Genomic DNA, 17,882 nt, shown 5'->3' with positions numbered 1-17,882 from the left:
CACACACACACACACACACACACACACACACACACACACACACACACACACACACACACACACAGGGGGCACACACACACACACACACACACACACACACACACACACACACACACACACACGTTGCCATTAAACGTGTTTAATCAGTAGGCCTATTTTAAAATCACTATTTTGATTGTCACACACACACACACACACACACACACACACACACACACACACACACACACATGTATGTCTGTAGGCACACTCACACACAAACACAGGGGCCACACACACACACACACACACAGCACTGCAACCCCCGCTGCACCCACCCAGTAGTGCTGTTGTGCAGCCTCCACGACCACCGCTCGGTTCACACGGGTGTGATTTTTTCTTTCACCAGCACCCGTAGCAAGCATCTGTTGCCTGGTTACCAAGTTAACCCTTAACTTGTCTGTGGACGAGTTTGGCTACCGAGGCAGCCGTTGTGTTAATAATGTTCCAATGTTCAAACAAAACAAAAGTGAGTCGTTAACGGCAATTAATCGTCAACTAAAATGACATAATTGTGACTGCCATAGTTGTTAATATCTTTAAAATACCAATAAAATGTAGTGTATCATGTCTTATTTCTTACTGTTTTAACAAAGTAAGAATCCTATACATTCTCACCAGTCACCATGTTGCAAAATAAAATCTAAATATATGCTTTTTTAATGTTCAGTGTTTCCCTCCTGTTCTCTGTACAGTATATGTACTTTTTAATGCTCTGATGCGTTCCTTGGAGTTATGCCTCCTTCATTCCCAGTTGTACATTCAACATTGAATGTGTGCCTGCAGTTTTTCAAAAGGACAGACTTCTATTCCCGCTGTCTGCGTCAACTGTGCATAATGCTGTTTTCCATTATGAACACCTGCTTGATTTGCATCCATGACACTCTCCTCTAATTGCTGGAAATGTAATCACGCTGCTGTCCAAGTTCAGTCGCTCATAAGTGATTAGGCTTCCACAAAATAGACATGAAATTAAATGTAATTCAAAACACACAACATAAAATGAATGAATGAATAGTTTTATTTCGGTCTTAAGCCATGTACAGAGTTGGTCACAACAAACATTACCAAAAACTATACTTGGACCGAAAAGGTGTAGTCTGAAGCCATAGCTTATAATGTCTACCCTATTTACCTTTATAAAAAGACAAAGAAAGGGGGGGAATACATTTAAATACATTTAGGCTAGGTAGGTGCCAGCCTGGAAGCTGCTAATGTGAAGATTTTCTGACATGTTTTCTCTCCAGGTTGTGTAGTTTGTACTGTAGCATGTAACATGTAATACTGTCTTTAACGAATGACCCAAACGATGCTAGGAAAAATCTGCTCAACAAAGACTGTTCCAATTCTGTTCCTTCCACGTGTTCTTGAGCTGATGGCTCTCTGAGGAAGATGAATGTGGCATACATAAGCTGATCAGGAGAACGGTCAGTGGGACTTCTGACCCTGTGCAGGTGTTGTAGTTTACGTCACTCCACGTCCCCTCACTCGCAACAAGATGAATGAGATCTCCTGCCTCGCCAAGGCAACTGAAAACATCATATGTGGTGATGGGGAAGGTTCCCCTGAAGGTGCTGCTGCTCAGCAACAATAGCTTGCATGTGGCGTCAGGCATTGAGTTCACTTGCTCTCCTCCTCCCGTAATCTCATTTATAATGGCATGGGCCAGACTCATCCTCAGAGAGAAATAAAATTAGAAATAAAAATCCCACCTAAGGCTGAGGTGGATATCTTTGGACCCCTTTTCAGGAGTTTTCAGAAAATGTATTGTAGATGAAAGCAAAAGAAGAAACCGGAGACTTAAGTTGTTTTGGCCAGTTCAAAGGGAAATTTAGTAGCATTTTGATGAATGGAACAGACAATGGGTTGGCATAGAACATGTAGATCAAATGTCCTCTCGTGTGGGCTTTTGTTTTTAAAAACTTAAGCTATTTCCTTTTGGCCTATCAATGATTTGTTAATACATGCAGTTTAAAATGATCTAAACATGCCACTGTATTTCAAGCCGCAGCAACTGCTAGCGTAAAAAGAAATAAATTGAGTGATTGGGTTTTTACACAGAGTTAAATGAACACTCTGGATTTTACTCTGGATTAAACAAAGTCATGTCTTCTCTGGTTTCAGATAGTAAATGAAGCAGCTAAGTACCGATATCGCTCTGGCAACTTGTTTGACTGTGGCAACCTCACCATCCGGGCACCGTGGGGATGCGTGGGCCATGGATCACTTTATCATTCCCAAAGCCCAGAGGCCTTCTTCGCCCATTGCCCGGGCATCAAGGTTTGTCACTCAACTAACAGAGCTTATTCCAAACACAAACACATAAAAGAGAAATGAGATATGGGAAGTGATGTTGAAATTAGACCTCAGTCTTTTAACACTTCAAGAGGTAGTTCAGCCGCTTGACTTATTTTTAGCATTTTCAGCACCCTTTTTATTTATATAGTGTGTGTGTGTGTGTGTGTGTGTGTGTGTGTGTGTGTGTGTGTGTGTGTGTGTGTGTGTGTGTGTGTGTGTGTGTGTGTGTGTGTGTGTGTGTGTGTGTGTGTGTGTGTGCGGGCGACGTTTGTGTAGTATATTTAATTATTTCAAGGACAAATATATTGCTGACGTTACTTTCATTATTATGCTCAAGGCAAAATAAATGCACCTTATGCCCGATGCCTCGGCTCACACCATTGTGCTGCGCCAAAAGTAGCAGATATACACGTTTACAACCCTTCCAAATGCAACACGCTGTGGGCTTGTAGATCTGCGGCTTTCCCGCAGGCAGCTTTTTTTTTTCTTTTTTTTCGGTGCTCTGTGTTTAGCAGCGCTCACTTTTGAACTAATGATTTGTAATTGTTAACGCTGAGTAAGTGAGTTCAGAGTTCCACAGCAGGTTAATTATTTAATGCTAAATTCCAGTGAATCCGATTAATAACTTTAGGACCGATAACTCGACCGATTCAGGCGCGATTTGGACCGATCCGGGTAAACGCACATCGATGCAGCCGTATCGCTAGTGTTGAAACCGATAACCGATTCATATCGATTTTTTCCGGCACCCTTAGTAAACGTGCATGCGCCTTCCCTAGTGATCCTGCTCTATTCTAAAGTCTTCCACTTTCAGCACCAACATTTGGTTCTCAAATCAAGAGAAATGCGGTCTTCCGAGTGCTTCATCAACTGGTGAACAACCTTCATTTAAATGAATAGGTGGGGGTGGAGCCGTCCACCCTCTGAATATATTCTAACTCGGGGGATCCCTGCACAGCGGTCACAATATACTGTATATTTTCTTCCAGTGTTAATTTTTATAAAACACATTTTTCAGTGCTATTTTTTTTTAAGTTCCCTCTCACACACACAGCAATCACTGAATGTAATAAACACACATTTCAGCAGCAATAACAAACAGTAATAAAGATATCATTAATTACAAATGCACTTGCAAAAAAAGTGGGGAAACAATCCAATAACTGCTACCTGCAAAACCAAATACGTTATGCTTCATAGACAGAACCTTGTCTAATCAATGTATAGCTTTAGCTAACAAGCCTGATGAAATACTATGTGTCCATAGCTTTCCAAACCTTTTTTCTTCACAAGTTTCTTTGGTGTGAAGGGCTTCCTTGCTTGTGTGGCTAGAACAATGCTGTGTCATCCATCTTGTGACAAACTGTGTTGGTTTGATATGATCTGTGTGAATTGCTTCGAAATTATCACCTCAAGAAAGACAATAGCCACACATTTCTTCACATCAGACTCCACGCAGCATAACCACGAAAAAGTCTTATCAAAGTCCACTTTCTCGAGGACATGCGCTTTTTCTAATGTTTTTCTTAACGTCATACAATGTATGATGGGTTCCTAAGTAGAACACACCACTGGTTAAAACCAAAGTGAAATTATACCTACAGAATATTCACTTCAGAAACAGTGCTTCGATTATGCTAAAACATAACCCTGTCACCCCTCTTGAGTTCATCATACTGGTGCCATTTAGAAGTGCACCACACATAGCTGCTGTATTTAATGAAATGCGAGGGCTCTCTCTCTGACTCGCAAATCAATATGTGACTCACAGTAGGATGACCCTGGGTTCAGCCAACGCTCCTATCTGACGAAGTATGTCATTAAGCTGACATTTAATGCATATGATCAAGGGAATAAAAAGTTCAACGTACACTAAGGGTGCAACGATATAGTAACCGCATCGAAGTATCGTTTTTAATTAAAAAAATCGAAGTATATCCAAATGAAAACAGCTAAAATCAAATCATATCGTTTGACGTATCGAATCGGCAGTGCAAATAATCGATTGTATCGATACTACCTACTTGTGCATTGTATTTAGCCTTTTTAAGAAGAAGAAATTAAAAGGAGGGGTTTAATTACTTATCCTTTCCATATAGCTACACTGGTCTATCGATAAATGTGTGTAATCTCTGTGTTCATGTCAAGGTGCAGGTTTGTCCATATGTGTTCAAATACAATGTCCATGTATTTGCCTTATAATCACTGTGTTTACTGTATTTATATCCATAATAATACATGTTTCCCTTAAAAACCTGCACTATCTCCACACTTTTCACACAGATTTAATTTCTTTGCTAAATAGTTACTATATCGATTTTAAATCATTGAATCGAATCGTATCGTATCACCATGAATGAACCAATATTCGTCCATGTATCGTATCGTCAACCATGTATCGTGATATGTATCGAAACACTATTACAATTTATTGTTACACCCCTAACGTACACACATACAGATCAAAAAATATACACACATTCACAATGAATGGGACACAAGTGTCAGTAACATTTTCATATGGCTTATGCCGGAAATGACTGTGGTTTATAAATGGATACTCATCCATCATGAGTATCCCTAGTCAATACTCTTTCAGCAAAGGTCAGGCTAATAAATGTTATCTTCCTACGCGGTGGGCGATTACTGAGCCAAGAGGGATCAGCTACACATGCTGCAATATGGAAGGATACCATGTACTCTATGCTTGTCAGAGGAAGCATACTCTGACCACAATCACACATGTTTGAATGCACTGTTGAGTTTGTAGTTTAGGTGGTGATTGTGTGTGTGTGTGTGTGTGTGTGTGTGTGTGTGTGTGTGTGTGTGTGTGTGTGTGTGTGTGTGTGTGTGTGTGTGTGCGTGTGCGTGCGCGTGCGCGTGCGTTGCCCTGCCCCTCTCCAGGTTGTAATACCCCGAAGTCCGGTGCAGGCCAAAGGACTACTCCTCTCTTGCATTGCCGATAAGAACCCCTGTATATTCTTTGAGCCCAAGATCCTCTACAGAGCAGCAGGTAAGCTAAGCATGTAGAAAAAAATCTAAAATCAACATGGATGCTTGCATATCTGACTGAATACCTAAAAAAGAAATCAGCCACACCCACAGCCACAATACTAGAGGGAGCGTAAACAACGATCTTGTAACACCCACCTACTGTATAGAACAAACATTGGTAAATTATCTTTCTACAGCACTACCACCCAAGTGTGGAATGCCCTGACCCCATCCCTTAAAAAATGTATTTCATTGGCTTCCTTTAAAACAGCCCTGAAAATTCACCTATCAGGAGGCCAAAGGGGGAGGTAATGATCACGTCTCCCTCAGACAGGCAAACCAATGAATTGAATTCCTCGGACGCCAATGGAAACAAGACTGCAAGGACTTTTTGGTGTTATCCTTTTAGACCAAGTGTTTGACTGTGCTGTTTTACCTTATGTCTAATAAAATATTCAATATTCAATCAACCCAAGTTGAGCTTCCACTAACCACCCTCATTCTCTGGCTCCACTATCCCTTTGCCTGTTCCACTTATTGAAAACATGTCCTCTTTAGAGATCTGAATGCAAGACAAACTGTGTCTGGCCGCAACATTGTGAGAGTGAGTTGAGCAGATTTCACAAGTGTGAACCAGCCGGACTAAATGGGCTGTGAACTGTTGACAGTGCTGAGCCGTACCAACCGCCCCGCCTCCCCTCCCCAAAGGATAGACCTGCTCCACTCAGGGGGAGCGTTGATGTTGGAAGAAGTGTGGTCAAACTGAGTTCAGCTGTATTGGCTTTGGATGGGCTGTTATGCCCCTGGCTAAGTCTGTCTATTCTGAACAGCTCATCCCACATATTGCAAACCAGTGTTGGAATGAATGGTGAAACATGAAATGAGTTAAATTGGAGATTTGACAACTCTGTGCATATTGCCTACTCAAATAATTGTATTGCCAGGTTTTCACTGCCCATTATAGCAAAGAAAAGCAGACTCCCAAAGGGATTGGCATCTTCCGCCTCTCAACAAAGTCTATGATTTTATTCACATTCATTTAAGTTGGGTTTCTTTTTCTTTCAGTGATAAAAGCCAGATGAAATTTAAATATTAGACACTGAGGACTGAACATGATTATAGCACCACAACCATTATTTGTGCTCTCTCTTCCAATCAAAAGTTTGCGAGCAGCATGCCAAACTTGATTGAATGGGTAAGTAAACATAAATGTAGAATATGAAATATCTAGGTTATGATGAGTCAACACTCTAAAGAAAGTTGCATATCTCACCTGCCGTGAATTGAACCAGGGTACAAACAGAATGTGTTTAAGGCCGCATTGTTCTCAACAGGGTCTCAGGGTTGTTTTAGTCCATACCTGATTTTGATTGTTTTCACATCTGTCCAAACGAACCATAACGGTTCAAACGGATTAAACGATGCAGATGTGACAATACAGTTAATTTTACAAATGTGTCTATAGGGAAGCAACGTGGGCTTGTTGGTGTGTAGTATTTACTGCATCTTGTAACATAAGCCTGTCTTGCCTGTTTCAAAGAAGATTTAATTAAAAGCACTTAAGGCAGATGATTGGGTTATTTGACATGTAGCTGATGCGGATCATGAAAGATCTCTTATTCTTGCCTCTCAGAGAGTGAACAATTGGACAGGAAATTGATATATGCTTATATGTCATATGGTGAGTAAGTTAACACAAGGGATAAATGTACTCAACTTGGCTTATTTTGTCAAACAAAAATAGAGGCATCACTTGCCACCAGTGCCACCCACTTAAATAGACATTCTCCATTCTGTTTCAGGTTTGAAGATTTTCCCTACAACTAGGTATTTTTTTTTCCATTTTGCCAAATGTGTGGCAACAATTGGTCATCCGTTTCAACCTGAGAAGTCAGAACTGGTAGCGTTTAAGGAATTATTTTAATTTGTTAAAAAGGGCAACGAGTGCTAGCTCTCGTGCCGCGTCGCCATGGCTCTGAGCGATCCCTGTTTGGATTATGAGGTCATGTTTTTAATTGGAGCAGCTTTTCTCCCCCTCTTCTCACAAGAGAGCGGATAAAACCACGCATTAACCTCATCAAGGCCACACTGGGCTGAGATTACACTTATATTAAACTGTAACCTAGTATTTATAGTACACTTTTTAGCGTTCTGCTATATGCAGTCGTTTCACTGAAATAGCCCACTTGCCTTTCGGTCTGTTCTGAACCCTGAAGCAGCATCTGATTATCACAGTTACCAAGCCAAGCACACCGCTTCACTTCTGGCCAAAGATGTAGGTAGCTTCTGAAGACCATTGAACGAACTGAAAGCTAGGTTTGCGGTTTCATCCTTTCATTCCAGGGGGGAGGAAAGGATCAAAGTCACCCTGACCACTCCGGAAAGTAAATAGTGGGGTCAAAAAACCCCACATCTCTCCTGAATATCCCTAATTACAAATCAGAGTTCATGCATTGCCATACAGGAATGCTTTCAACAGCACAGATGCCCAGATGCACTCACATGTTCAAATCCCATGCTGTGCTTTTTTTAGGTAAAAAATGTTATGGTGAGTCAGATCCAAAAGTAAGTAGCCTGGAGAACCAATGGTTCCCAAGCCATGTGGCCCATATACTTACTTACGCCCATAGGTCAGGAACCTATCTCCTGTTTCCGTAGCTTTAGGCAGCTTGATGTAAAGGTACGCCCCCTGGTCATGGCGCTAGTATGTCCGTCGCAGGGACTTGCCAACTATTGGTGATTAGTGAGAATCGGAATCAATTTTATTATCACATCACAGGTTTTTAAGTGTAATAAGTGAATGAAATTTGTTTTTGTACAAGCTCCATCGATTACCAAGCATGGATACATATTTGGTATCATTGTTTTTATATTCTTTGGTATACCTCGGCCAGGGTTTGAACCCCCACCCCAACCTCCCATTCTCAGGGCGGACACTCTAATCACAAGGCCATTGAAGTGAAATGACATGTCCAAAAATAGGGTGAAAGTGGTTAAAAACATATTTTAAGCCTCAGAATTGGCCAGGACGTCCCTGTGTTTGCTATGGTTGCCATTTCCATTTATGATAGATTTTTGCATTGTAATGAAGTCCATGACCGTTGTCTTCCAAGAGATTATTTACCATTATTCAGACCACGTACTTACACATGCTTTGTCTTGGACTTTGGTTCCAAGAGAGACTCATTATTTGGACTAATGTCACATTATGTGGGACCTTTTACCGAACCATATCCCATCCCCGTCCCACCAATGTTTTGTTGTCGTAGTTGATCGTGATTATAGGCCTTGAGTTAGTATGCTGATAAAAGTACACTTGGTCTCTGGAGAGAGATACAAGGTTCTGGAAAAAGCATGAAAATGCATCTGGAGAAGATTTGTTCTTGAAGCTGTGTTTTCTCTGTAATTTTACCAGTGGTCATCTACTCATTATGGAGAATATATGGACAGTTTGTGACCTTGTTATTTTACAGGGAGGCCACAGTCTCCACGGCGGAGTGATTCATGAATGTATTCACAGTTGAGCCTCGGTTATGCATGCAAGCACATACTTCATGTGTACATTATGTATACCCATTCAGTCATATATATACATGTGTACACAGTCAAAGGAGCGGTTAGTGATATTATTTTGTTAAAATAAGTGTTATTCAGCTTCATATAAATACAGTAATCATTACTATAAAGTGTTTGTTCACTAATGGTGGTCCAGGTCTTTATTGAACAGAACATAAATGCTCACTTTGGGATACCAATTTCATCCAATCATGAGAAAGAACTCATACAGAATAGAGCATTGCAGTGAGGTGTCGGAAGTAAACTGCCCATTCATTTACCCCATAGGGGATTTCATTATCAGCCATACAATCGTAACAATTCAATGAGCACGTACCTGTAGGCTTGTGGTTGTAAAATGGTTCTATGCTCCTGTAGAACCCTCGAATATGTATGCAATCACTGTATGCAATCACTCTAGTTCTCTTAACTCATACAGTGCCAGGCGACTTTTAGAGCAACTTTCTCACTATGGGCTTCCCTGCCAAGCGACTTTGGGCGACTTTTACTTAGGAAAAAAAAAAAAAAAAAAGATTTTTTTTGGACCCCATTAAATCTAGTAAACATGATTTCAATCGCGATTTTGCATGTTCCACCCCCATACAACCCCATCTTTATACAGGGCAGCCATCTTTGTTTACATAACATGTAAAACATAATGGCTATTATCTCAAGAATGCCTGAACGGATTTCCAATCTTTTTTTTTGTTTGAAAGCTGTGAACAGCCTGCACAAACATGGTGCATGATCTGTGCATGGGTGTGCATGATCTGTGCACTACAAATTACATGGAAGTCTATGGAGAGGGCTGGCACTAATGCCACTCGAGGGCATTTTTAATTGGCAGTAAGTGAGTTAAAAAACATGTTTTAATAAAGATTGCACGGAGAAGAACTGCATTACTCATACTGCTAAAAATGTACATCCGGTGAAATAGATATCTGTGATTGGTGGAGCTGCTTCTTCTTTCGTGTATCTTGCGGTTACTTCGGAAATAGTTACTGCCCCCTGTTTGCCCGGCCGATTATTGCACTTCAGCAGAACTCTGAGCGAGTGTCTTTCTTTTACAAATATGATGCACTATTTTAAAGATGACGATAGGAGCGTCCACAGAGATGAAAATCACTACATGTTAGGTCATATGCTGGCCTGGATAACTAAACTGAGCGTGATTTATATTTCAGGAAAAAAGTGTCATTCGCAATGCTTTCTGGGAGTGTAGTTTCTGCAGTTTTGACAAAATAATATTACATATATTATATGTACACAGTGTTGTACCCTGCCCTTTTTTCAGCTTTCTAATTATTCATTGCATGCAAAAAATTGTGTTTATTGTCATGCTTCCTCACAAGCCAGGGTGGCTTTGTCAGAGGCTTAAAATACGTTTAAATAAATACTTTATGAAATGTCTATGGATGAAATGCATGCGGAAAACGCTTCCGACACCAGAGTGAGGGAGGGGCGGGGCTTAAACTGCGACGCTCTATCCAGGATAAACAAGTGAAATTAGTGATGAAACATAAAAAATGAGCAGACAAAATCAGAACACTACAAGCTGATGAATGGATTCTCTCTCCTTGGATGAAATTTGTGTTCCTCCTAACACATTTAACCTTTCTGTTACTAAGGAGCTGGAGCAATGCAGAGACTCCTTTACATGAACAAACACTATAGCAATGATTTGTTTTAATAAAATAAAAGACTGCATCTTTAAATAAACACTGAGTATTTGACTGTGTACAAGTACACAAACGGACTAGTGCAACTCTACTGGGATGTTAATCTTATGTTATGTGTGCTCTTGTGTTCCCAGTGGAGCAGGTCCCCGTGGAACACTACACCATCCCACTCTCCCAGGCCGAAGTCCTGGAGGAAGGAAGCGACGTCACTCTGGTTGCCTGGGGAACACAGGTACAGTACAAGTGCCCCGAAGTGTCACTGGCAGATTGTCAATGGGAGACCTTAGTGAGCATTGGTTGCCAACTGTCTTTGGTTGGAGAAGAGCCACGTCTCATTTCAAGCTTGCTGACATTTAAGCCATGGAGGCGAGCAGTGGATTAGTTCTGACTCCCGTTCTCGAGCACCCCCCACCTCACTCTCACCCTGGGCTCTCTGTGGGGTTTCCCCCAGTCAGTGGTCCGTGACCGTATCTGCCCAGACATCTTCACAACATCAGGGCTTTTCTTGGCTCTGCGGTTGTTAACAGTACATGTCTGCGGCACACTTTCCATTGTTCTGTTTCCTTTCATCCCTGAGATTTTATTTTCTGTGGCTTAGTGTCAAGGTGTGTATAGCTCACTGGGAGTCATCCCTGACTGAGATTGTGCCTTTGCCACTTTACTGGGCTTATCCTCCCCTCGGCAGAGGGGCTGTAATGTACCTCAAGCAGAGGGAGGTCAGACAGTATTGGAGGAAAAACGGCTTCATCAAAGCTGGTATTATAGTTGAACGCATAAAGGGCGGAGAGGGAAGAAAGCGGATCCTGTAAAGTAGTGGAAACGATGGCTCTTCTTTTTGAAATGCCAGTCTTCTTTCCGACCCCATTACACACCTCATCCGTCAGCCCTGCACAGATGAGAGTAAAGAGAAAGAAAAACCTTCCATAGAGCACAGTGTGTATGTGCCCCAGCCCCACAGCAAAGATAGACAGGCAGAGAAGCATCCCCCACCCGCAAGGCTTTGCATTCCTTATGTTATTCTATACTGCCAAAGAAAAATGTGCTTCATATGCTGGTGCTCATTTGTAAATTGATGACAGCATCATTGCATAACGGATGCTTATAATTATTATAGAGTAAATTACTCTCCATCTTTCATATTATTTGGCTTTTTGACATTTTCACCAGCCGAGATTTCAGCGGATGCGTAACAGTTGTTATCTTGTGACAGGCTTGGAAACTGCCAATAAATGTGGACTCCATGAACTTAACGACTTTGTTCATTTGTCGAAAGTTGATTTGAAATGATGAACATGGACACCATGTGTGTTTTTGTTTAGGATTAATTAGATGTTTTTGGCTCTACATATGTCCATTTTCACTCAGATGTTTGAAAGAAATGATCCCAGGAAATGATAATTAATGATCAATGTTTGTTGTCTATTGCCTAAAAATAAATCTTCAAAGGTTAAAATCACTGCATCAAATCAAATTGTGCACAACATCTAAACATGTGAATGATCATTATAAGTAGTCCGGCTCTCAATGGAAAACAGGCTCTCCAACCGTGCATCAAACGAGCACAGATGCACTGCTAGACCTGGGCCTAATCACATGAAGAATGTATCACTCCGCCACTGCACCTGATTATCCCATATATGGCACAGCTGCGCCCTCTGGAGGGAAAAACCAACGCGAAACCAACCAGACATATTGTGCTTTGTCAAAGGAAGAGCTCAAGGTTTGAACTCAATACAGCCAGGACAACTACTTGGGCTGTGAAATGTTTCCGGGACTTGTTGTTGTCATACAATGGTATCGTGCAGCGAAAATAGCCGATCTACAAGTAACAAGGCGGCGCGACACGGCGCGTTGTTGTAGATCGGCTATTTTCGCTGCGCGATGGTCGTACGGCGGAGCATAGCCTATTGGAACTGACAGCTCAGCTGTGCGGTGATTGCTGCCTCGGTGACTGCGCTCACAGCGCAGCTCTTTTTAATCAACAACAGGGACTATTTAATGTCAGTCAAACTCTTCCAAGGAATCAGATTAGCGATTGTTTAAATTGTGAATTTCCCCACAGTGTGAATAGCCTATACTTTGATGCGTTTTGTTTGTTGGTGGTTGTATAATTGCAATATTACACTCGAGGGTGTGGGATAACTGAATTATTTGCACTCCTGTGATGCTCGGCGGAACTCGCCTACGGCTCGTTCCTGACCGCATCACAGTCGTGCAAATAATTCAGTTATCCCACACCCTCTCGTGTAATATTGCTTAAATAAAATCTATGGAAGAAAGTAAAATATGCCAGCTTTTAAGTATTTATTTCTTTGACCTTTTGATTTTCAGATCCATGTGATCAGGGAGGTTGCCAAGATGGCCCAGGAGAAACTGGGATTGTCGTGTGAGGTTATCGATCTGCAGACTATCTTGCCGTGGGACACTGAAACTATTTGCAAGGTGACACAAGAACATAATATGACACTCGACTCTGTACAGGCAGGGGGATGACTGATTGACGTTTCAACAAAAGTCTTCATCAGACACTTGTATTATTAGGATTACTAGAAGGGCGGCCGAGCGTCTAGTCTGATGTCAGACATCAGCTCCGCATACAGAGATTCCGAACGTTTTGCGCCGTTTCCGGAAAACCGTGTATCGGGTCGGGTCGGTCGAGGCCGGGCACTGCACAGTGGGTGGGACAAACAGTTCTCGCGATACACAGATTACATGCATACATACATACACGCACGCAGAGACTGTAAGATTGTAAGATTAAACCCTATTAGACCCTTTAGTAATGGCATGGTGCCTAAGGAAGAGCTATCTAGAAGAGCGTTTGTGTCCCCCATATGTATCTACAGTATGTCCCTCAAAGTTTTGTGTGTATCGTCTCCATCCGTGTCTGTGGCTAATCTGACAAACCACTACACTGATCAGCACCAAATTAATTATGCCAGCAGGCTATGGAAGTCAGTCTCTGAATATATTTCATATTTTGTGAAGTTTTGGCAGGAATGTTCATCAGTATGACATCTAAACGATGACATCAGAGATTCACAGGGAGGCCACATTGTTATTAGAGCTCATCTTATTTAGTTAAAGAGATATATCATATCGTTTTTGCTTAGCAATGGAATTGTACCCTTATTTACATTTAATTTAAGATGGCCTTTTTGTGGTACAGAAACAATGTGTGTTTGGACAGTGTGGTTCTTTATCATGCCTGATACACAGGATTCTTTCCACAGCTGGTAAGACTTGACAAACAACTCATGTATGGTGCTACAGTATAACCAAAATAATGTGTTATGTGGTAAGTGCTGGTCAAACGAGTAGGGATGATTCTATGATGCTTCTCCTTTTTGTAACTTGGGGATTTCATTGTCCTGTATTCACCAAGTGGCAGCAGACTAAACCACCAGGACACTGGGGCTGGAAGGTGGATGAATGGAGAACGTTGAATGTTTTGCAAAGCCATTATGAAATATGAAAGCCTGGGTCTTTCTCAATGAAAACCTTGAAGTTGAGGAACTCTACATTCGAATAGGAAGCGTGCATGCACATCCTCTCTACCCATGACCCTCGAAATCTATCTTTATAAATGGCCCAATTGAATACGTCTCACAATGATTTGTTGTGTCAAATGACTTGTCTTGGCACACATCCCCAGCCTTAGCTGCGTATGAGTTTGTTTTTGTGAAATTTTTATTGTGCAATTTTTATGTGCCTCTGGTCACACATGACACAGTCAGAAAGCACTGTGAGGCCTATTCCTGCCAAGCACATCTTATAACCCACAGTTAAGGCACAGGATGAAATTGCGGTAGGAGGGTAGTAATTTAATAGGGAGTCCGATCGGAACCAATGGCACGGACTGTAGTATTCTCCTGGCGCTGAGGGGGACTTGAAACTCGCTGTAAGCAGTCTGTTGCAGACTGTTTGTTCCAAGAGGCAACCTCTGATACAAATGGCTGTGGCGATTTTTAAAAAGGAGTTGCCCCATTAAACATATGCCATGAAATTGATTTATTAATGTGTTTTATTGCGCTGCTTAGCGGTCCTAGGGGCAGGCCTGTCACCCCAGTCTTGTCAACAGTAACAGTTGTCATCTCCTCTACCACAATGTCCCTGTGGATACAGTGTCTGTCATTTTTACACCATAGCCTCGACCTGACTGCTCATCACTGCCTGCCACACTGTTGCTATTCTCTCTTGTATTGCCCAGACCCATTGAAAGAGAGAGTTACGACACTCTTTGGTCTCGCCATGACACTATCACGTGGTTCCTGTAGCCAGCCGAGTGCACTTCATAAACAATCATTAAAAGGCATTCAATGCTGGAACTACATTGTAGTGTTTGGAACTATTGGTCGCAGCATGGCAAGCTTTACTTATGCAGCCTTCTTGTTTTTGTTGTTATCTCTGAGCACAGTCGGCACATCAAAACAAATTTCATATCAACTGTAAGTTGGTTTTGGCAATATATTATTGAATATACTTCTGTTTACAACAGAAGTATATGGGTCCTAATTGCCACACTTACCAGACACTGTGTGTGAGACCCAGTCAGACGGCTGAGTCGAAAGTGCCTTTAATCAAGTTATTAGCAATGCGGTAACTCATGATTATGAGTTATTTTCACATATGAATACACATTAAGAGCTTTTTTATTTTCATCTCTTAATCAATCTGAAAAAAGTAAATTTTATGACCAGATGTGTGTTAAGAGGCAGACTAAAAACAAATGTGGGTCTCTCATTTCCGTTATGTAACACATTCAATTCCTCTGTGAAGTAGAAGCAGAGCGGCTGTGTGTGTGTTTTCATGTTCGGAGACGGCGTGAGACCAGGGAATGAAAACAGCGCTGACATTATGAACAAAAGGACCACAGGTCAAATATCAAGGCCTGTTCCTTTTTAAGCATAAGGGGTGCTGTGGAGATTATGGCCTAGGTCAGGCCCTAGATTATCCAAACATGGAAAGAACTTTGTTTATACTTTGGTGGATATGGGCTTTGCCCATTTTGAAAAGTTATAAATAATACAATATTTGTACACAGCTGAGTGTCATTAACCACTTAAGCATTATTGAGCGGTTAACACCGCTCAAAGATGTTGAAATCATTTTGAAAAAGATTTCATAAATGTTTATTCTACCACTTATAATGACATTCCCAAAGTAAGGATAATGTTATTGAGCATGCATCAATGGGTTCATCACAGCATGCTACCTTTCATCCCAAGGCACTGGATACCTTATGAGAAAAGGTTTTATATGGTGCCACCATTTGATATTATTGAAAGCAGTTGTTTATGACAATCTGATGAGTGCCAGATGAAGAAATGGACTTTTAAGAGTCTAAAAGTCTCACTAGTTGCCTTTGCTACTTCAAGTCCACACCCAACCATTGACATTTTGGCCTAAAATTTAGATTAAAGGCTCTGGAGTCACCGAAATCAGTAGGATTCATCCTGCTTGAGAGATCATTATGTTCAAAGTAGTGCTGTCCAACGATTACATATTTTAATTGCGATTAATTGCATGATTTATTTAGTTAATCACGTGATTAATCGCAAATAAGTCATACGTTTTTATCTGTTCACAATGTACCTTAGAGGGATATTTCTCAAGTCTTGTATAAACCTATTAACATGGGAGTGGAAAAATATGCTGGCTTTATGCAAAAGTATGTTAATCTTTTATTGGAAATCAATCAACCCCAAAATAAATCATAATGGTACTGCATCAAACAGGTGGCAGCAAATGGGTATAAGGATCTGTTAAATTTACTTTGTTATATGAGTACTGTCGTGTCCATTTTTAAAGTATTGTTTCGTGATTACTTTTGACACAATGAAAAAAAAAATCATTTTAGAGGTATTAATAAAATAATTAATATTAAGACAATAAAGTGTCACTTTAGAAATGTGCAGATCATTATGCTGATCATTTAGGGACCTCCCAAAATAATTGCTGTAATAATAATTATGTTGAGAACCACTGCCCAAACCACGGGTAGGCCAAATGTCTAAAATAAATAAATATGCGGTTAACTCAGTTACTGCCAATTAAATATGCCCTCGAGTGGCATTATTGCCAGAAAATCTCCATAGACTTCCATGTAATTTATAGTGCACAGATCATGCACGCCCATGCACAGATCATGCACCATGTTTGTGCAGGCTGTTCACAGCTTTCAAACAAAAAAAAAAGATTGGAAATCCGTTCAGGCATTCTTGAGATAATAGCCATTATGTTTTACATTATGTAAGCAAAGATGGCTGCCCTGTATGAAAGATGGGGTTGTATGGGGGGTGGAACATGCAAAATCGCGATTGAAATCATGTTTACTAGATTTAATGGGGTCAAAAAGTAAAAGTCGCCAAAAGTCGTCTGGCAGGGAAGTCCATAGTGAGAAAGTTGATCTGAAAGTCGTTTGGCACTGTATGAGTTAATTGTGATTAAAATAATTAATCGTGATTAACATAACGGTGAGTTAACTGCGGTTAAATTAGTTAACTCGGACAGCCCGAGTTCAAAGTTGATATTTTGGCATAAGGATTAAGGATGGCACTAGACTAGAGGAAAGGTCATAGTATTACTCAAATGTAGGCAAGTAACAATTCACTCAACTCATGATCAGGGCACACAAGCGGAGTGGATTGGTGACAAAAGCCGCGCCGCACTCCAGAGGGCTCTTGTCCCACTCGCTCATCACTCTGGTCAGCCACCGGGCTGCTCCGCTCCCCGCCGCTCCTTCGCTCACCTTGATTTTCGCATCTCTCGCTCCGCACTCGCTCCACGCTCCGCTCATGGTCTTCAATCAAAGTCAATAAAGTAGTTTGCTACCATGTCCGAAACACTTTCTCCTTTGCCAGTGTGTTCCCAACACAAATGCCTGCTGTAACGTGAGCCTCTGCTTTGATGGAGACTTGGAGAGCTGTCCACTCGGCACTGTTTTGTTGGAAACATGCGGCGTGCTGCCCCAACAGGATCGGCTCGGAGCGGAAGAGGGTCGGCGCTCAGACCCATTATAAAAGTCGCTCGCTCACACTCAACTAAAAAACGGCTCGCTCTGCTCCCCGCACCGCTCGCGCTCAGCACGCTCGTATGCCCTGCTCACGATATGATTCAAATCACGATATTAGGTTCACGATACGATTTTTCAAGAACATTATTATATTTTTTACTTGCGCCAGCTAGGGATGTCAAAAATGGACCTTTATCAAAATCGATTATTCTATAGCAATATTCGAATATTATTCGAAAATCGATAATTAATTATTATTATTATTTTTTTATAAAAAAAAAAAAAAACTTTTTTTTCTTCTG

General features: G+C 41.2%; 1 protein-coding gene across 1 annotated transcript in view; it reads left to right on the top strand.

Moving 5' to 3' along the window:
* The window catches only part of bckdhb (branched chain keto acid dehydrogenase E1 subunit beta), an 86,581-nt gene that overhangs the window by 15,507 nt on the left and 53,192 nt on the right, over positions 1–17,882 (top strand). The window contains exons 5-8 of the mRNA XM_080754243.1: positions 2,164–2,319; positions 5,242–5,350; positions 10,700–10,797; positions 12,897–13,007. Coding sequence (XP_080610369.1) covers positions 2,164–2,319; positions 5,242–5,350; positions 10,700–10,797; positions 12,897–13,007 — 474 coding nt within the window. The remainder of the gene's footprint in view (positions 1–2,163; positions 2,320–5,241; positions 5,351–10,699; positions 10,798–12,896; positions 13,008–17,882) is intronic.

The sequence above is a fragment of the Nannobrachium achirus genome (assembly GCF_963921795.1).
Source record: "Nannobrachium achirus genome assembly, chromosome: 2".
Classification (NCBI taxonomy): domain Eukaryota; kingdom Metazoa; phylum Chordata; class Actinopteri; order Myctophiformes; family Myctophidae; genus Nannobrachium; species Nannobrachium achirus.
Note: the sequence above shows the minus strand (reverse complement) of the source record. Positions and strands in the feature narration are given on the sequence as shown.